Below are 19,715 nucleotides of genomic sequence, written 5' to 3'. Positions count from 1 at the left end.
ATAAATTATGTTTAAAACAAATCTGGTTGCATGTGAAATACAGTCTGAGTATCACCAAGGAAAAGCATGTAGCACAGTTGCTGCACTGCTGTGAGGCCATATTCCTGCTCCCCCTGCATCTTTCTCCCTTTGTGGCAGCAGTTTCAATAGTCGTTTGAGCCATATGCCTCTCAGCAATGGGATTTTATTTTTAATTACATTTAACAACAATATGTTCCCTTAGCCCAGCCGGCATGAGGCGAAATGAGACTCATGTAAATAGTCGGCATGGCGGAGGCGCTGAGGCCTTATCTTCTCATTTTATTCTTTTGCTAAAGCATTTTAAAGAAAATTATAACAATGACATTGCATCCCTAAATACTTTAGTACTATATCTAAAAATTGCATTTTCCAACATAACCAAGCTATTGTAATAACTCCATCCAAGGAAATCAACAGCGATCTCCTACTGTCCAATAACCCAACAGAAAGCATTTCTCAAGATTTACCCTTGTAAAGGGGGAATCTCGGTATCCGGGACACGAGTGGGGTGTGTATGTGTCACATTTAAGTACTTAGTCATCTAAAATAGTTTCCTTGTGAGATACAACAAAACGAAGGGCTCGTTCCCTGTGGAAGTAAACGTTTTTCCCCATTACACCGTAAGAGTAGATCATATCGGCCTGAAATAACACTGATGGGGTAGCAATGCACCTCACGTCTTAACAGACTTTCTCCGGGGAGTCTGAACTGCTGGGTCTGCGTGCGTCTCTGCGCTTCCCGCACGGCTTGAGCATTCCTGTCCGTGCTCCATTGGCAAGTGACTCCGCCTTTTGCCCTAACACGGCATGGGCGGCGGCGACAGCCGAGGTCCGCGAAGACGCAGACCTCCCGGCCAGCACCAAAGATGGCGTCCCGGCCCTCAGCCTCCCGTGTGCGCATGCGCCCCCCCGTGTCCACTCTAGCCGCCGCGCTCGGTGGGCGCTTCGCCCAGCCAATGGCAGCCGCGGGCCCCGCCCCACGGATCAGCTGAGGAATCCTCGATGTCTGTTGACAGCGGCGGCGGCGCGGCCGGTTCCGGGTTCGGCGCGGGGCGGGGGCTGAGCCGGGCGGGCGGCTCGCGGGAGGCGGCGCGGCGGAGGCGCTGAGGCCGGGAGGCCACAGGGCGGAGCCGCGGGCAGCCGCCCGTCCCGACGTTTCCGGGTCGGAGTCTCGACAGATGTGAATCGGATGGAGCAGCCGGGGGAAGGCGAGCAGCCGCCCCCGCAGCAGCCGTGGGGGCGGCTCCTCCGCCTGGACGCCGAGGAGGGCGAGCCGCACGTTCTCCTGCGGAAACGGGAGTGGACCTTCGGGCGGAAGAGAGGTGCTGGCCGGGGCCGGGCACCGGGGTGGGGACGGGAGCTGGGGACCAGAGACGGGGTGGGGACCGAGGGCCGGGTGGGGTCGGAGGGAGGGGAAGGGAGCCGGGGTTGGGGCGAGGGGCCGGGGTGGGGTCGGAGAACCGGGACCCGGGGCCGGCGTGGGGATGGGGCGCGGGGGCGGGAGCCGGGAGGCCCTGGGCGGGGCGCCGTGCGGACCAGCTTTTCCCGTGAGAGCGGCCATTTATTTACTCACTGGGGCGCGCCCGCCACTGCCGAGTGCTCCGCCGATTGCTTAACCCGGGGACGCCTTCGGGGGGGAGGCGATCGACGCGTCCCCGCGTGCAGTTGCCCAGCCCCGTTACTATTACTGCTCGGAGCACCCCGTCCGACCTCGGTGCTGAGCCCCGGTGGGGGCGGCGGCCGGAAAGGCAGAGCTCGGTTTAAACAGCGCGCTCAACCCGAGGGCCCCGGAGTCCCCGGAGCCAGAGAACAGCCGGGGATAACGTGGAAATGGACCGCGCGGGTGAGACGCGGCTAAGGCAGCGCTGCAGGAGGGGGTCGCCGCGGGCCTCCTCCTTAGAAAGAGCTCAAGCCCCCGCACCGGACTTGGGCTTCCCGGTGCCGAGGCCCCTGAAGCACGTGTTGGCCCAGGGACGGGGGAAGCCCAAGTCCCGCAGCTGCCGAGAGAGAAGGTGCCCGGCCCCCCGCTTCCTGCCCTGCGGGCCTGCCCAGCACCCGTCGCGTCATTGACTGGAGAAATGCACTGATCAGGCAGAAAGCAAAAGAAAACACAAACACTTAGTTTGCCTGAAAATAAATGATCACTCTGACTGTGTACTTTAAAATAGAGGGAATGAGAAAGACTACTGTTTAAAAGCATGTGTTTTTGGTTTCATTTTATCCCTCATGATGGACGTGCAGCTGTTTTCGTTTTGGGTGGTTTTGTGGGGTTCTCTTTGGTCGTCTTAAATCCCAGGATCAAGTTAATTTTTTTACAACTTTGGAAGTGCTTACCTGTCATTAGAAACTTTTGAAAAACAAACTAATTGTCTTAATTGATGTTATTGGAAGTTTGGTGAAGACCAGAGCCCTGGAGAGGAACTGCCGAGGTTCCGCCTGGCACGCACCCCCCCCACCACCACCACCGATTTGCTGTGCTTTCCTGCCCACTTCACAGTCCCCACAGAGGTTAGAGGAGATCGCTGGTGTGGGGCGCTTTCGAGGGGCCTGCCTTAAAGCTGGCACTGAATGTGAGCCATTGTTATTATAACGCAGTATCACAGAGTCACTTTACATATTAATACAAGGAGCAAAAACGTGTTGTTGAGTTAATCTGCTTCCTAATAGAAGTCCTTCTAATGAATGTATTAACCTTTCCAGCGACACCTAAAGTGGCTGTACTGGAAGCTTTTATTCTTTAGATTTAAGGACAGAACAAAGCATTTGAGGATTTTTCTCTTTGCATTTAATGAGGATAGAGGGGTTGTGTTTAGCTATAGCTGCATCCCTTCTGTTTTTAATTTCCTTTTTTTTTAATATATATTTTTTTATTTCAGAAAGGAAGGGAGAAGGAGAGTGTTAGAATCATTGATCGGCTGCCTCCTGCATGCCCCCTAGTGGGGATGAGTCCGCAACCTGGGCGTGTGCCCTTGATTGGAATCAAACTCGGAACCCTGCAGTTCACAGGCTGACACTCTATCCACTGAACCACACTAGCTAGGGCTGTTTTTAATTTTCTTAAACATATATGTGTGACTATGGTAGCCGTGGGCAAACTACGGCCTGCGGGCCAGATCCGGCCTGTTTGAAATGAATAAAACTAAAAAAAAAAAAAAAAAAAAAGACCGTACCCTTTTATGTAATGATGTTTACTTTGAATTTATATTAGTTCACACAAACACTCCACCCATGCTTTTGTTCCGGCCCTCCGGTTCAGTTTAAGAACCCATTGTGGCCCTCGAGTCAAAAAGTTTGCCCACCCCTGGCCTATGGTCATTTTCTCAGTCATATTTTATGTGACCCTTTGCCATTGCTTCACTTTTGTATGGTTCGTGAAACTTAGATTACACAGAGAAGAAATTAAAGACTAAGTTAGAATACTGAAGAATTACATAACTAAACCCCTTGGTATTTTTTAGTATCAGGCCAGCTACGTATGTGTGCATGTTGTAAAACTCTCCCCCAGAAGCTGTTGCTGTTTCGCTGGAGGTGTTGATAGGGTGTCCTATCCCCTAATGGACAATCGGGGAGGTTCAGGACACATCCCTCTGCATTGGGGATTAACACTTAAATCCTTTGGAACTTTTTCTTTGCAGCTTCCTGATTGGGCGTTGTCTCCTGAAGTGCATACACCATGGGCCCTGATTTCCACCCACATGCAAACCTGCTCTCTGTGGTTCAGCAAAGCGCAGTATTGTGCAGGGCACCCACAGTCGTATTGAGGGGTCTCCTTCTGTGTTTTAGGTTGCGACCTTTCGTTTCCTGGCAATAAGCTGGTCTCTGGAGATCACTGTAAAATTATTTGGGACGAGAAATCTGGTCAGGTGCTGCTGGAAGATACCAGGTAAGCTCTTTCGGAGCTGCTGTTCCTTTTCGTCTCGTAGCTTCCGGAACCTGACTGGAAGCCAGTGACTGGAGAGGGAACGAGGGTTGGTGTTCTTCACCGTGGTGGTTGGCCAGGCCTCAGGGTATCGGGAAGTGCGCTCCTTGGTAACTGACGATGTCAGGGACAAAAGACTAGGAACTGGCTTTCATTTGGGAGCCTGGACCTCTTGTCCCTCTGGTCCTAGGGGCAGGTGGGGTTCTACGTCCCATCACAGTGACCATGCTGCCTCCACAGCCACCCGCCTGCGTCAGTCCTGGCTCTCCTGCATGGGCTGTGTGAGGTATTAGCTTCCTGTGGCTGCTGTAACAAATGACTATGAACTTAGTGGCTTAGAGCAGCACAAATCCATGATTTTGAAGTTCTGGAGGTCCGAGTTCCACTGAGACCAGTCCAGTGAGACCGGACTACAGTCAGTGTGTAGGCAGGGCTGGCTCCTGCAGGTTCCAGGGGAGAATCCCTTCCCTGCCTTTTCCAGCTCTCAGAGCCGCTGCATTCCTTGGTAAGGTCTGGAGGGACAGGGGGTGCTCTGCACAGTCCGAGTGAGTGGGGGGTGCAGATCTGGACTGGAGATGAGAGCAGGAAGGCCCGATGGCCATGCTGTCGCCTGAGAGCAGTGGGATGTCGCCCCACCAGGGGGTAAGCAGCAGAGTGAAAGCAGGTGGTTTGCTTAGGGAGAGCTGAGCGTGCAGCATGAGGAGAAGCTCAGCAGTGGAGGCGCTGGCGGTTTTGTGACTGTGCCGCCAGGTTTTCTAAGGGAAGTTTTCCTGGGACGTAGCACAGCCCTCCAGTGACATGCTGTCTGTGGCTGTTTTCACACAGCAGTGGCAGAGCTGAGTAAAGGGGATGCAGACTGCGTGACCACACAGCCCGCACTGTCTGCTGTATGGCTTGTGGTGCGGCCTTCTCTCCTGTCAGGTCTGCGCTCAGGAGTCCTCGGGGAAGCGCCTCCTGTCCGTCTGTCCCTGCCAACTGGCCCTCTCCCACCAGCAGTGTGTCCTGACCCCATGGAGTGACCCTGACTGCAGGGCCCCACCTTCTCCAGTAGACAGCCCACTAATGAGCTGACTTAGGTCTTGGCTGCTGGAGGGATGGGCTGGTCTGTGGACAGAGCTAAGTGCACGGGCAGGTGGGAAACTGGAAATCAAAGCCCAGAGCTGCTGGCGCAAGTCCAGGCTCCACCAGGAGGCAAGTGGAGGAAAAGAGGCCCTGAGCAGCAGAGACGCTAAACACTTGACCAGACTGACGGGCTGCTGGTTGGGCTGCAGTAAGGGGACATTTTCCTCGAGGGAGTTGTAAGGTGGCACTTGCGTCTTTGCCTCCTCAAATGTTTACATCGTTCTTCTGAGTGTTGGACCATTTTCAACGTGCTAATTTTTTATTGACATATAACGGACACACAGTATTGTATTAGTTTCAGGTGTGCATCTTAGTGATTCAGTGTTTATGTACATGATGATATGATCCGTGATGAGTGTGGCCACCAGCTGTCACAGTAGTGTTGACTGGATTCCCTGTGCTGTACTTCCCATCCCATGACTCATCTCCTTTATAGGTGGAAGTTTGCACCTCCTAATCCCCTTCACCTATTTCAACTGGCCCTTCAGCCCCTCCCCACTCTAGTAACTCTGTTCTGTTTTGTTTTTTAGATTCTACCTATAAGTGAGATCATGGTATTTGTCTTTCTCTGTCTGACTGACTTCACTCAGCACAGTATCATCTCAGCACAGGTCCATCCGTGTTGTTGCAAATGGCAATATTTCATTCTATTTTACAGCCACGCCACATTCCATTGTATATACACACCACTTTTTCTTTATCTGGTCATCTGTCGATGGGCACGTAGGGCACTTGCACATCGTGGCTGTTGTGAATGCTGCTGCAGTGAGCATAGGCTTGCACGTATCCCAGGGGTAGGATGACTGCTTCCTTATGGTGGTAGAACAGGAGATGTTCAGCTTCCAGTGACGTTAGGCAGGATGAATTGCACCTTGTTGTCTCCGCAGCACCAATGGCACGGTGATTAACGCGCTGAAGGTTGTGAAGAAGCAGACCTGTCCTTTGCAGACGGGCGATGTCATCTATGTGGTGTACAGGAAGAATGAGCCAGAGCACAGTAAGGGAGCCCGCTGGGTGGACACCTGCGTGCTGTGCGGTGGGGACGTCCTGCCGTAGCCGGGATGCTTCGCGGAAAGAGTCTGTTGAAGCAGACTTTTCCTGTAGGAACGTTCGTGTTAGCTCTTTACTGTTTATGGAGGTTCTTGGTGAGGGTGGTGTCTGTTCAAGATTGGGAGAGTTGACCTTGCCGTCTGAGCCCCTGGCCTTCTTCAAAACAGACCTGCGTGGTCATGACCGTGAACCTCCGTGGCAGCCACGGAGAAGAGAGTGGGGCTGGGTTAGGTGTAGAATAAAGGAAATCTGCGTTGGGGGAATAAGACCCAAGAGCAGGGGTGGAGACCCCGGGTGGAGATTTTGGAGACTGTACAGGAGAGAGCAGCGCTCCGACAGCTCCACTAGGCCTTTTCAGCTGGAGCGTCTGTGTCTGGGCAAGGAGAGGGGAGGAGTCTTTCAAAGGTTTCTCCTGAAACAGAGAAGGGCCGGCCCCTGGCCACACAGAAGGGACAGGAAGGCAGATTCTTGGCTTGGCCGGTGCCGTGCTTCCCTTTGTCGGCCTCCTGACTCCAGACATGTCCTCCTGAGGCTTAAAGTTGGTTCAGATGTTTTGGGTCATTTGCTTTATAAACCCTGTAACTGGTGAACGTTGTTAGTGGCCGAATAGTCAGATAGTCAGCAGGACAAAGTGGCTGGAGGGAAGAGAAGAGAAAAATGAGCTTGGGTTGGTGCACGGGCCGACACTGCTCTGACCGGGCTAATTCCTTCCAGACGTGGCGTACCGCTACGAGGCGCTAAATGAAAAGCAAGGCGTGGCACAGGAATCCTCGGGTGAGTGCCATCACCGCAGGGGACTTGAGTGGAGGAGCCGCTCCACCTGCTGGCCTGGACAGCAGCGGTGCTGCGAGCCCTGACGACTCCTGCTGCTGCTCTTGTGCTTACAGAAGCCAAAAAGGAAAACATGTTCCACGCGACCAAAGATACCTCAGGTGCAGGGCGAGGGGACCAGCCCCAGGGCCTGCTGTCGTCGCCCACCACTCAGGCGTTCTTTGAGGAACCACAGCCATCGACATCCACGTCGGACCTCTTCCCTGCAACCTTTGCCTCTTCCATGGAGCCCCCCGCAGGGCACGTGCCAGCCTCCAGCCCTGGTGAGACGGGGGTCTTGGTTCTGTTTACTCATCCTGGCTGATGTTGTTCTGAGACAGATACGGCCACTGAGGAACTCTGAGGGGCAGCAGGTACCAGGCTCTCGGCAGTAAGGTTTCTGGGCAAGAAATATTCTTGTTCCAGCCCCAGGAGAAATGCTGAGGTCAGAGACTATGGTGCCATAGTGCTTTGTGCAGTTCTGTTGGGAGATAGTTCACATACCATCAAATCACCTGGCAACTACTCGTCTGCGTGGGTCTCTGGATTTGCCTCAGGACATTTCGTGTAAACAGGACCCCGCACTATGTGGCCTTTGTTTCTGGTTCCTTTCGATGAGCATCATGTTTTCAAGACTCTTCTAGAGCAGCATATTATTTCAAACCAGTTTTGCTTATTTTGGTCCTGACACATGAATTCCTTACCTCCCTGGTTTCTAGAGGAAATGCAGACTATCTAGCTGCAGTGTGATGTGTTATTACAACATTGATTTCCTACATTGCACCACACTATACATATTAATATTTGTAGCTATTCTTCCGTGTTTTTCTTCCAGATGATCTTTAGAATTAGCTTTTCTGTAAGCAGATTGTTCAGATGGAATTGTGTAAACTTGGGGAAATTTTCCTATTTGGGTACCTAAGCGTATACTAGCAAAATAACTGCAGTAAATACTTCCAAGGCTCCTGCTAAATGTGGGGTAGGTGCCAAGCACTTGTGTTAATTCTCACCATGAGCATCATCATAGTCTGCCTTCTTGAGTGAGAAGCCCGACTGAGCATGGAGGCCCGAGTGAGAATCAGAGCCAGGACCGGCCCGGGAGCTTCCCCTTTCCTTCCCTTGGTGCATGAGATGATTGGTTCCCAAAACAATTCTAACTTTTTTCTTTCAGCTGCAATAGGCCCATTTCCCCCCCAAAATAACAACACTTAACCATTTGAATATTACAGACTAGATATGTATTGTAATATAATACCATAAACGAGGTCTTTACTAGATAAAGGTTATTGGAAAGATTTTTTACCTTTCTGTCAAATTCATTCAATTTATGACTCTGCTTCTTGCTTTTGAAGACAGTACTTTCCCCAGGAGTCAGCTTTCTCCCTGTTTTCTTTGTCACCTTGGGAAACAGTTCTCACTCTCCACCCCTACTTGCCTGGTCTTCCTCTTACACCCTCTTCTGCAAGGTCTCTCTCTACGTGAGCTTGTGTCAGCAGTGTGGGTTATGTGGTGACTAGCGTGAGGATTGGCCCCGGGGAGACAAAACGTCCCAGGCTGATCCCCGTCACAGATGTCTGCGTTTCTCCCTGCGGATGTGCTGTGTGCCCAGCTCCACGAGCACAGTGACATTCCGAGGGGGGTGGATCAGAATGTTTCCTTTTTGTGTCTCCACAGCTGCCAGAGGTGCCAGCGTCTCCCCGAAAGGGTGTGGTGCACCTGTGACAAGTGAGGAGCCCTCCAGCATCCCGTCAGTTGTCCCCAGAGAAGGAGCATCCCTTCCTCCATCGGAACCGCAGGATCCAGAGGGCCTGGAGCCCATTACGAAGAGAATGAGAGGAGGTCAGAGTCTCACGGTTTGTTTCTATAGAAATGATATTGGACACAGCTGCTGCTGGACAGTTGGGCCTTCACTCTTACCCATGTCTCCTGAACATCTTCTTTACGTCATGAACTGTTCTTCTAAAGCAAAACTTGAGTGTACTGCAATGTGAGACGTAAGGGCCTGTTAAAAATGCCCTTCAAACGCTGCCAAAGACTGTTCTGCCTGCAGGTTAACACTCGTAAAACAAGAGCACGCCTGTTTCCTCCTTGCTGTGACGGTCACAGTGTGTCCCTTTCTTTTGCAGATGGGGAGCCCAACCTGAAACTGCATTTGCTGGTCGCTGACCAGGGTAGGGACACCCACAGCACCCTCGAGGAGGTCAGAGCTGCGGCCGAGAAGCCTGACAAGATGGAGGAGACGCTCACGTGCATCATCTGCCAGGACCTGCTGCATGACTGCGTGAGGTGTGCGCATGTGGGGGCTGGGCCGAGGAGGAAGCAAGCCCTGGGTCGCATTTGGGGTCGGGTCCACGGCAACAAGCTGAAAACCTGGCCCCAGTGGCCAAGGCTCCAGACTAATGTGGCAGTGGCCTTGGCTGACACGGTCATGTCTACCTAAGTGGTTGTCCACCTCAGATGTAGACCAGGTGAACTGTACCTGGCTAAGGAAACGTACAGCTAACATAGAAGGAAGGTCCCAGGCGTGGCTTCCGGAGAACCCTCGCTCCTTGCTTTGCTTCAGGGAAGAGTTAACTTGTCCGAGTTTCCGCTTAAACGCAGACCTTTGTGCCTGGTGTCTCCGAGCCTCCAGTTCCTGAAGTCACAGTGTGTTCTCGGAACCCCCTTGGATCAGAACAGCCACACGGCCTCTCGTTTCTCTTCATTAACAAGGATCGAGTGAGAGTAGCTTAGGTTGAACACTGTTTTCACGGGGGGGCCGTTTCTCAGGTGGTATGTGGGAGTCAGGCGCAATCCCAGTCACTAACAGAAGTTGCAGATCTGCCAGCTGTGGGCAGCACGCAGCACAGGCTCCAGGCCCTGCTGAGGCGAGAACCCCGGGGGCTGGGGGTGTGCTCGCTTTTCTGTTCTGTACTGACCCTCAGCCTGAGCAAGGCCACCTCCTTCTCTGGGGAAAGAGGCAGCGTGCGTGACCGGGCATCCCAGCTTCTGATGCTCCCGGCAGGCCGTGCCCTGGGGACAGGGCTGCTGTGGCGGGTGGGCAGGCGCTCCACCTGCAAGTGCTCTGCAGGGCGTCTGAAGACCTGTCCTCATGCTCAGCCTGCAGCCCTGCATGCACACCTTCTGTGCGGCCTGCTACTCGGGCTGGATGGAGCGCTCCACGCTGTGCCCCACATGCCGCTGCCCGGTCGAGCGGATCTGTAAAAACCACATCCTCAACAACCTGGTGGAGGCCTACCTTCTCCAGCACCCAGGCAAGTGGGCAGCCGCCAGCTCCCGGAGACCAGGGTGTGTCCCCAGGGCCCGCCTGCCAGCAGAGCTGTGTCCTTTGAATTCCAGACAAGAGTCGCAGCGAGGAAGATGTGCGGAGCATGGCCACCAGGAACAAGATCACTCAGGACATGCTGCAGCCCAAAGTCAGGAGGTCTTTCTCGGACGAGGAGGGCAGTTCGGAGGACCTGCTGGACCTGTCAGATGTGGACAGCGAATCCTCGGATGTTAGGTGAGCCTGCACCTGGCAGGGAGTGGGGCGGGCTCTGCCCTGAGCGGTCATCTCCCTGCTGTTCTGGGCTCGCTTCCTGCCTGGGACTTTGGATAGTGACTTCCCGGCTTGAATGTGGCAGGGAGCGGAGGGCACTGAGAGCAGCTCCCGCTCTGTGACTGGGAGGGGCATCGGCTGCCCGCCTCCTTCAGCACCTTCCTTTTTCCCAAGTATACATGGAGCATTCTGTTTGGTTGTTGCTTGCCTGTACCTGTTTCCAGCTTACTGAGATGTGATTGCCGTGCAGCACTCTGTACGTTTAAAGTGTACGGCATGGTTGAGCTCTGTGACATCATGGCCACAGTGGCTCTATCCTTCCACTTGCTGGCTTCTCCTCACACATTGGCTCACCGGCCGTGACAGTTGGGTTGAACATGTTCCCTGTCCCACGGAAGCACTCTTCTCTGTAGCTTGTCCAGGACCATGAAGTCTACAGCATCCATTCCAAGGTTTATCGTTCGTCAGGGTGTTAATGCAGAATCGCCACTGTCTCTGGCCGAGAGGTTGCAGTTTTCATTTTTGTTCTTTTAAAGAAAAGTGTATTGCTTTTAGAGGGAGAAGAGGGGAGAGGGAGAAGCATGGATCAGCTGCTTCATGCAAGCCCCCCACGGGATTGAGCCCACAGCCCAGGCCTGGCCCCGACTAGGAATTGAACCGGCGGCCTGTTGGTGCATCAGATGACACCCAGCCAGCTGAGCCACCTGGCCAGGGCAGGAGGATGCCATTCTGGGAGACTGTTTTATCTGCTGTGGGATGCTGAGGCTCCTGGCTCAGAAGGGCAGGGTATGAATTTTTACATCAGGTCATGGTAGTTAAAAAGACAGCAATACCACCCAAATTTTTTTTCATTATTTTCACAAAACTTCACAAATAACAAGCAAAAAGAAAACCAAAAATTACTTTAGTGCAAACACCTTGTTTATCCATCTGGCCACTCAGATCTGTGTCACAAACACTTTTTTAGCAAAGTAGCATGGGCTGCACTTAGAAGTGACTAGGGGCACGTGGCTTGACCATGCCCCCGACTGTGTGGTCTTGTGATGTTCTGACGCAGGAGCAGTGCTGCAGTGGTTCCTGCCCTTGTAGTTTCGTGCTCGTGTCCAGTCATTTCCCGGCGAGGAGCAGGTGCAAGGGGTCCAGTTAGGCTCGAGTCTGGGAGGGGCCTCGCTGGGCTCTGACATGGGTGTCCTCAAATGCCCCGCAGAGAGGTCTGGGGCTCCCCGTGGACGAGGTTGAGCCTCTTCTCAAGGCTTGTGTGTTTTCTAGTCGGGTCTGACCCATTCTTCCCTCGCTGGTTCCCGCCATTGGTGCAGCCCAGGGAGGCGTTTTCAGGCTGAGATCAGGGGTCCCTGTGCGTCATTCGTGGGTGGTTCTCACTGCCCGCCGTGTGGAAGCTCAGCTGCACTGCAGGACATCAGGTGGTGCAGGGCTCCTGCTGGCCACTGGGAAGGCTCCTGAGGACACAGTGCTCACCCATGGTGCCTTTGCTCTGATTTTCACAATGTGCAGACATTTCCTGGGTGGCCAGGGTGACAGTCCTGCATACCCTGGGGGGCCTGAGAGCACCTCTGAATGCGGTACCCAGCTCACCCAGCATCGAATCGTGGAGAGCGCGTCCTGTTCCCTGTGGGGACCGAGTGGCCGTGCCCCTGGGACATCTTGCAAAGCAAGGGGTGGGCCAACGATGCCTCAGGACCCCAGGAGCAGCTGAGGGGCAGCGGCTCTGGAATCCGTACAGGAAAGGGAGCTGGGAGGTGGCAGAGAGCAGAGCCTTCTGATTGCTGCTGCTCTGGGGTGAGCAAGGACAGTGGGGTGCTCACCACGGAGCACTCACTGGGCCACAGCAGATGCTACAGGGCTGAGCCTGAAGTGGTGATGAGGTCCACGAACAGAGAGGGCACTGCCAGGCCCGGGGATCTGGCCTTTTCCATCACCACCTCCCCCACCCCTGAGCGCGGCTGTCCCCTAGCCCAAGTTCAGGTCTGTGTGCTCCCCTTGCAGTCAGCCGTGCATCGTGTGCAGACAGTGCCCTGAGTACCGAAGGCAGATGGGACCGCCCCTGCTCTGCTCAGGGCCAGGCAGCGAGCAGGGGCCACCACAGGCCTCTGGTGACACACCATCGACCTCTGCCAATGTCACGACAGGTGAGACAGCCGTGCCCCCTCTGCTGTGGCTCTGCTACGACCACTTGGGATGCGGCTGCATTTCTGCTGATTCCTTTCTGCTCTCCTGTCCTCTGCCTCTGGTGGTCCCACCCCTCTCATACCAGTAGCTTGCTGCTTCTCATATCTGTTTTGGGCCTCTGCTCCTGGACACTCCTGGGGATTCAGTCCTAATTCTCACACTCGCCCCCCACAGCCACTGCTCGACAGCTGGTGTTCCCAGTGTTGCTTACCAAAGCCAAATGGGCATCACACATGGGCCCTTCCAGTGAGAGACTGGCCTCTTCCCAGCAATGGGCCGTGGTGTTCCCAGAGCCACCCTGAGCCCTGTCTGCCCACTGCCTGGTTCCAGTGGAGGGGCCCAGGGCATCCAGAAAGGGAGCGTGGACACAAGTAATCTGTGGGTTATGACCCCAAACAGGGCCAGGGATTGAACCTGCAACCCAGATACATGCCCCTGATCAGGAATTGAACCCGCAACCCTTTGGAGTGTAGACACTCCAACAACTGAACAACACTGGCCAGGGCCAGAGCCACATTCTCTCTTTTTAAAAAAATATATTGATTTTTTTACAAAGAGAAAGGGAGGGGGATAGAGAGTTAGAAACATCGATGAGAAACATGGATCTGCTGCCTCCTGCACACCCCTACTGGGGATGCGCCCACAACCAAAGTACATGCCCCTGACCGGAATCAAACCTGGGACCCTTCAGTCCGCAGGCCGACGCTCTATCCACTGAGCCAAACCGGTTAGGACCAGAGCCACATTCTTAACCAGCTGCCACAATGCCATGCCGTGGCTCTCAGTGATTTCCCGTGGGGTAGGCCATGTGCACAGGAATGGACAGTGCAGTTCTCGGTTACCTGCTGACTGCCACTCACCAGGTGACAAAATGAAGACGGAAGTCCCCATCGGGACAGGGCCTGAGCAAGTGTGCGTGCTCAGAGCCCGTGGCGCTGCGTGGCCGACTGGGGCACGTGCACACAGGGTCTGGTGCAGGTCAGCCGTTTTGCTGCCAGGCCTGTTGTTCGTTTATTTGGTGGATGCTGAGATTAAATATAAAACTCACTTTATTGTTTTATGGTGTGTGCTTTGTAGGTTGACCTTTCTTTGTAGGAAATGGCAGAAAACCTTCATGATCTTTGAAATCTTGGAATAGCCAATGAACCAAATCATAACTTGGGTTGTTTTCAGTCTATTTAGACTCCTTCGTTTCAGTGGTAGACTATCAGTTGCTGTTGAGAATAGGTCTGACTTCTCCCTGGGTGTTCCTGTAGGTCTGTCCTCTTGTGCACTTTGTAGGCACCCCTCTAGATGTTTTCTGATCAGCTCCCTCTGCCTGTGTCCCGACGCCCCGGCTTGAACATCCTGTCTGTTCTGCAGCCCAGGATTACGTGTGCACCCTGCAAGGAAGCCACGCCATCTGCACCTGCTGCTTCCAGCCCATGCCCGACCGGAGGGCAGAGCGTGAGCAGGACCCCCGCATCGCCCCCCAGCAGTGTGAGTACAGGGTGTGTGCATGTTTGTCTGAGGGACCTCACACCGCAAAGCCTTGCCTGTGTGTCCTTCAGGCTCAGGATTCCAAGCATGATTGACATTTGTGTGTGGTGGGAAGTGAGCACGCAGTTCTGTGTTCCATTGCAAAGTCCTGTCCCTGTGCGGCCTTTCCCACCACACACCGCGTTTCCATGTTCGGTTCTCTTTCTGGAGTCTGCATCATACCTCTGTCCCCCCATCAGGGCCACAGTCGTTCTGTCAGCGTCACTTACATCTGGTAGATAAATACGATGCTTTGATGTAGAGTTTGGGGGTTGCTGTGACATCGAGTTTGTTGTTTACCTGATGGCCCTTTGCCTTGGTTCCTCACTGAGGTGTCCTGCCTGGTGACTGTGCTGTTCCCACAGGTGCCGTCTGCCTGCAGCCTTTCTGTCACCTGTACTGGGGCTGCGCCCGGACCGGCTGCCTCGGCTGCCTGGCCCCCTTCTGTGGTAACGCTGCTCTCAGCTGGTCGCTTCAGCCCCGCATGTTCTCTTGGTGCACGTGAGGGCGGGACAGGGTGGCATGGCCTGTTGTGTGCCAGAGGAGGAGAAAGCCACTGTAGGTCACCACAAATTAATTACCTTTTCCTGAACGCTGCCTGGGTTTGCCATTAAAAAGTATTAGCTTAGCATCAAGCAATAACAGGAGAATTCAGGGGATCCTGAGTTCAAAGCCAGGAAGCTTGTGTATGCACAAGGATCCCCACCCCTGAAGAGGCACAGCCTGGCTACAGCCTTCAGACCTGTGACGGCAGCCCAGGCGCTAAGGGACTTGGAGAGCTGGCATGTCCGGAGGGAGGGAACGGAGGTCATTGCACGTGTTCTCGGCATAAAGTTATATTTTGTTGTGGAGCTTTTGTTCTCTGTGGTGAAGGAAACGTGGTTATCTTAGCTGTCGGGCAAAACGTCTATAAAACGGGTAACATTGCTTCCCTTCACCCAACAGAACTCCACCTGGGCGACAGGTGTCTGGACGGTGTGCTGAACAACAACAACTACGAGTCCGACATCCTCAAGGTACGTGGGTCAGGCCAGGGCCGAGGAGACCTCCCCAGAACTTTCTCAGTTACTGAAATAACTGCGTTTTCTGACTCTCAGCACCCTGTTGGTATATGTCTGTTCCCCCATATTCCAAAAACCAGGCGTGTCCTTCATGCCCATCATGCCATGACTGGTTCCATGGCTCCACTCCTGCTCACAGGAGGCGAGCCCGGCTCTTAGAATTGCAGTGTGCACAGCAGTCCCTCGCCACGGACTAAGCTTCACCCCATTTCCCTGCAGCATCCCCCGTAGGACTGCGACCTTCTCACCTGCATGCACGCCCCTGAGCACCTCTGTCCTGGGTGGATGTGCACGTGGCCCTTCCTGTGGGTTTGCACAGCAGGAGCCGAGCAGCTCCGCGTGTGGAGGGCAGAGTGCAGACCCAGACCCTCAGCTTCCTGGTCCCCTCCTCACGGGCCGGTTGCTTTCCTGCATGGCTCCGGCCAAGGTCGATGGCTCACACTCCTGTGCTGGGCACGCCCTGCAGCGGGGTAGAGTGTGTGTGACTGCACTGGCGGTTTGGGAGCCGGCTGCCTGCTGAGGCTTTGAAGGAGCATCTGGACACGCATGCTGTGCACTGGTTTGTGGGCATGATGCCATATTGGAAGCAGGCCCCAGAAAGGCGGCGGCTGCCCTCTGCAAAGACCTGCCACAGTTCCTTTGGCTTTATCTACCCACCTTTGAGGGCCGTTACAACCATCTACTCTCCTGTCCAAGCTCCTGTTTTTCCTGTTCCCCTTGTTTTGCCATCACAGAACTACCTGGCGGCCAGGGGTTTGACGTGGAAGAATGTGCTGACTGAGAGCCTGGTGGCTCTGCAGAGGGGCGTGTTCCTACTGTCTGGTAAGCTCCTCTCGAGAACATTGGCGCTGTCCATGGCCCCTGGCTCGCACCTTCCTTGCACTGCTTCCTTTGTGATGTTTGCTGTGGGCACTCAAAGTTACAGGCCCTTTCTTATGTGCGTGTGGTTTTGGTGGCATACTTGGAAGTAGCTCAAGAGAAAAGTTAGATTTATCCTTCTCAGTACTTTTTTGGATTTAAAAAAATATTTAAATTTTTAATTCCAGTGGACTTGTTTTGCAGTAAGGAAATACATTGGCATCCGGATTGGTTTTGTTCTTATTTCCCAAACGTCTAGCTCACTGTCTCCTCTTTTATGGATCAGCACGTTAGTTCCCCACTAGTTTGCATGGCCACGCCTGTCCTGCTGCTGTGGACAATGATGCTCCTGATGTCGGGCCATGCCCACATGAGGCTGTGTTCTTCCAGATTACAGAGTCACGGGCAGCACCGTGCTGTGCTACTGCTGCGGCCTGCGAAGCTTCCGGGAGCTGGCCTACCAGTATCGGCAGAACATTCCGGCCTCTGAGTTGCCAGGTAAGGAACCCCCTCCCCACTCACCTCACTTCTGTTTTCTGTGGCTTCTACCCTCCGGCATAATAGGTAGAAACTCTGTCTGGCTTTCTTGGTATTCTTTTTTTTTTTTTAAATATATTTTATTGATTTTTTACAGCGAGGAAGGGAGAGGGATAGTTAGAAACGTCGATGAGAGAGGAACATCGATCAGCTGCCTCCTGCACACCCCCCACTGGGGATATGCCCGCAACCAAGGTACATGCCCTTGACTGGAATCGAACCTGGGACCCTTCGGTCCACAGGCCGACGCTCTATCCACTGAGCCAGACCGGTCAGGGCTTTGTTGGTATTCTTGGCAGAGGCTGCCTGAGTGCCGTGCTGTGTCAGGGCCATCGCCCGCCTGGTGTTAGCTCAGGCCCTGGGTGTTGGCTGTGGTGTGGGTTTCTAAAACAAGATGCACAATACACCCTGGAGACAGCTGGAGTGCCCTCGTTTCCTGAGTGGGTTTTCAGTGAGCATTTGCCCTTTCCTGGAACAGGGAGAGGAAACTAGTGGAATGCGCAACAGAGTGCTGCCTCTCAGCCCCAGGTGAACCCCCCAGGCTGAGTGTGTGGTGCATGTTATATACTGTGGTTTTCTCTCCTAGTGGCTGTGACTTCCCGTCCCGACTGCTATTGGGGTCGCAACTGCCGCACTCAGGTGAAGGCCCACCATGCGATGTGAGTGCTTCTGTGCAGCTGGGCAGGGCAGCGTCCGCTCGGGTCCTCACGGCTGGAGGGGGCTGACAGTCCTAAGGGAGGCAGACCTTGTTCTCCCAACTGAAGTTTTCAAGTGTTTGGACAAGTTGCTATCTCAGCTTGTAGGGATGTTTGTGAACTAGCCAGCTAGTATCCTATATAATTCTATGTAATGAAAGGCTAATATGCAAATTATCCCCTCGACCAGGAATTCAACCAGGGGGCGGGGCCAGCCAGACACCCGCGGCCCCTCCCCCCGGCTTGCCTGGTCCAATCGGCCCCAATCAGCCCGGATAGGGGCAGGCCAGCCGGACCCCACCCATGCACGAATTGGTGCACCAGGCCTCTAGTCTCCTTATAAATATACTACTTTAGTCACGTAGTATACAAAGTAGGGTTGTCATTTGGGAACTGTGCTCTCCTGTTATCTCATTTAATGAAACACTTTGCATTGAAATGTTCTCCACATTCCAGCCCTGTAAGCACAGCCGTCATTCCCAGCCGACTCATTTCCAGCTCAGTGGCCATGGTCACTGAGACCGTCCTTTCCAAGCCACAGGCTCGTGTGCGTGCCATTGCACACTGGATTCTGTCGCTGGTGGTGTGAGCAGGTGACTGTTCGCTCTAAATTGGTCACTCACAGATGTTTCCTACAAGGCTCTTAAAGGAATAAGCTCACCTCCACTTTTTTCTTTTTTAATATATATATTTTTTAATTTCGGAGAGGAAGGGAGGAGAGAAAGATAGAAACATCAACGATGAGAGAGACTCATTGATCAGCTGCCTCCCGCATGCCCCACACTGGGGATTGAGCCTGCAACCCAGGCATGTGCCCTTGACCGGAATCAAACCTGGAACCCTTCAGTCCACAGGCCAACGCTCTTTCCACTGAGCCATACAGGCTAGGGCTAAGCTCACCTCCACTTTTAAACTGTAGGTGTGTCCATTAGTGTCATGGGGATGCTGAGGACACGCAGCTTTGAGTCTCTTCTCCAAGAAAATTACCTAAAATTTCAATTTCTATTTTAAAGTTTAAAAAGGAGAAAAGAAAGCTTCCTTGGTTAGTTTCTGTGATAGTATTAAACGTATGCTGCTGTGAGCCCCCCATGCACACAATTTTTCATGTGATCGTCCAGCGGGCAATTTCAGAATTGGCTTCTTGAATAATTCTCTGGTGCCTTTGTGTGTAATCTGACTGCTTTCCCCCTGCAGGAAATTCAATCATATCTGTGAGCAGACGAGGTTCAAGAACTAAGCGTTTGAGGATGAACCAAGATGGCTTGGAAGTACAGGGGTCCATGACAGCGTGTTTCAGGAAATACTAAATATGAACACTTTAAGGGCATTTTACACTTCCCTCAGGGCATGCTGGGGGTCTGTGCGTCCAGCATCTGGTGTGACTTTTTCTGTGGAGGAGACCCCCTCAGTGAGGCCCAGTAGCGGCCTGGGGGGCTGAGCCTGGGGCCTCCTGAAGGGCTTCAGCCAGAATAGCCACCAGCCGTCCCCCTCCTGATGGTGATGAGCAGGTTTGCTCTGCACCTGCCCCACACGATGGTTAAAACGCACATCTCTCTCCAAGAAAAGTTTCATGGGGGAGAGGACAGTTTGTCAGAAACATTCTGTTGTTTAAGGAAAAGGTTTACAGGCTGTGCAGTGCCCTGTGGGAAACCCATAGCTCTTACATGCTTTTGTTTTAATAGGGTTGATGCTTCTAGTAAGATTGAAAATGCCACAAACTATAGCACAAATAATATAATTTATAATTTACAACTTGACTAAAATTGGGGATAGTATGGTATTTGAAAGCATAAACGTGTTTCTCTTCATTCATAAAAATGTCACCAGGTGTCCAGAACTGCTAACCCTGGACACTGACAGTGCACGGCCCCCTCCCAGGCGTGGGCCAGTTGGGTTGCCACCACCCGGAGCCCACGATGAAGCAAAGTGCTGGCCCTGCTGCTCCTCCCTCAGCATAGCTGCGGGCCCTACCCAGTGTCCCCATGTTCCTTATTCCTTCCTGTGGGGCCGTGGCCATGGGTGGCCAAAGTGCCAGTTGCAGGTCAGCCCTGGTGGCACCATGACCTCCCTGGAGCCGTCTCTTCCTGCCAAGAGCACGAGGTTGCCTTTCTTTCCACTGGTCCTTGCCCTGTCCTCAGTTGGGTTTGCTGTCATCTGGAATAATACTTGAAGTTTTGTTATTTGTAAAAGAAAAAATGTTTTTTATCTTTTGTTAAAACCACCTGTTATGTTTGTTTGCAAAATTGTAACCTTTTTGCTTCTCAGGAATACAACGGTTGTCTTGCTCTTGATACAGACCGAGAAGCAGCAGTGTGTGTGAGAGAAGGCCTCCTTCCCACATCTAATAAACAAGCCGCGTCTGTTTCTCTCTCATGTTTGTTCTACTGTTAGTTAGGATGT

The 19,715-nt window shown here is 53.3% G+C and overlaps 1 protein-coding gene across 2 annotated transcripts; it reads left to right on the top strand.

Moving 5' to 3' along the window:
• Positions 1-1,044: 1,044 nt before the first annotated feature.
• On the top strand, positions 1,045-19,688 carry CHFR (checkpoint with forkhead and ring finger domains). Of its 2 annotated transcripts, none has more exons than XM_059676788.1 (17): positions 1,045-1,342; positions 3,804-3,903; positions 5,949-6,058; positions 6,826-6,885; positions 6,999-7,205; positions 8,596-8,760; positions 9,048-9,207; positions 10,021-10,175; positions 10,261-10,423; positions 12,443-12,606; positions 14,009-14,125; positions 14,530-14,613; positions 15,110-15,180; positions 15,960-16,047; positions 16,474-16,581; positions 17,207-17,279; positions 18,510-19,688. In XM_059676788.1, exons 1-17 carry the CDS (start codon positions 1,210-1,212, stop codon positions 18,550-18,552), a joined length of 2,001 nt encoding a protein of 666 aa, XP_059532771.1. In that variant the 5' UTR covers positions 1,045-1,209; the 3' UTR covers positions 18,553-19,688. The 2 variants fall into 2 exon arrangements, with proteins under 2 accessions (XP_059532771.1, XP_059532772.1); XM_059676789.1 differs by having other exon boundaries at positions 1,048-1,342; positions 12,464-12,606.
• Positions 19,689-19,715: the final 27 nt, after the last annotated feature.

This window comes from Myotis daubentonii, chromosome 19 (genome assembly GCF_963259705.1).
Source record: "Myotis daubentonii chromosome 19, mMyoDau2.1, whole genome shotgun sequence".
Lineage (NCBI taxonomy): Eukaryota > Metazoa > Chordata > Mammalia > Chiroptera > Vespertilionidae > Myotis > Myotis daubentonii.
This window is presented reverse-complemented; position numbering and strand designations above follow the sequence as displayed.

Bases quoted from the DNA above. Each gene is read 5' to 3' on its own strand.
- CHFR (XM_059676788.1), top strand. From the start codon at position 1,210: ATGGAGCAGCCGGGGGAAGGCGAGCAGCCGCCCCCGCAGCAGCCGTGG. The intron at 1,343-3,803 runs GTGCTGGCCGGG...TCTGTGTTTTAG, and splicing joins GACCTTCGGGCGGAAGAGAG to GTTGCGACCTTTCGTTTCCT. The intron at 15,181-15,959 runs GTACGTGGGTCA...TTGCCATCACAG, and splicing joins ACGAGTCCGACATCCTCAAG to AACTACCTGGCGGCCAGGGG.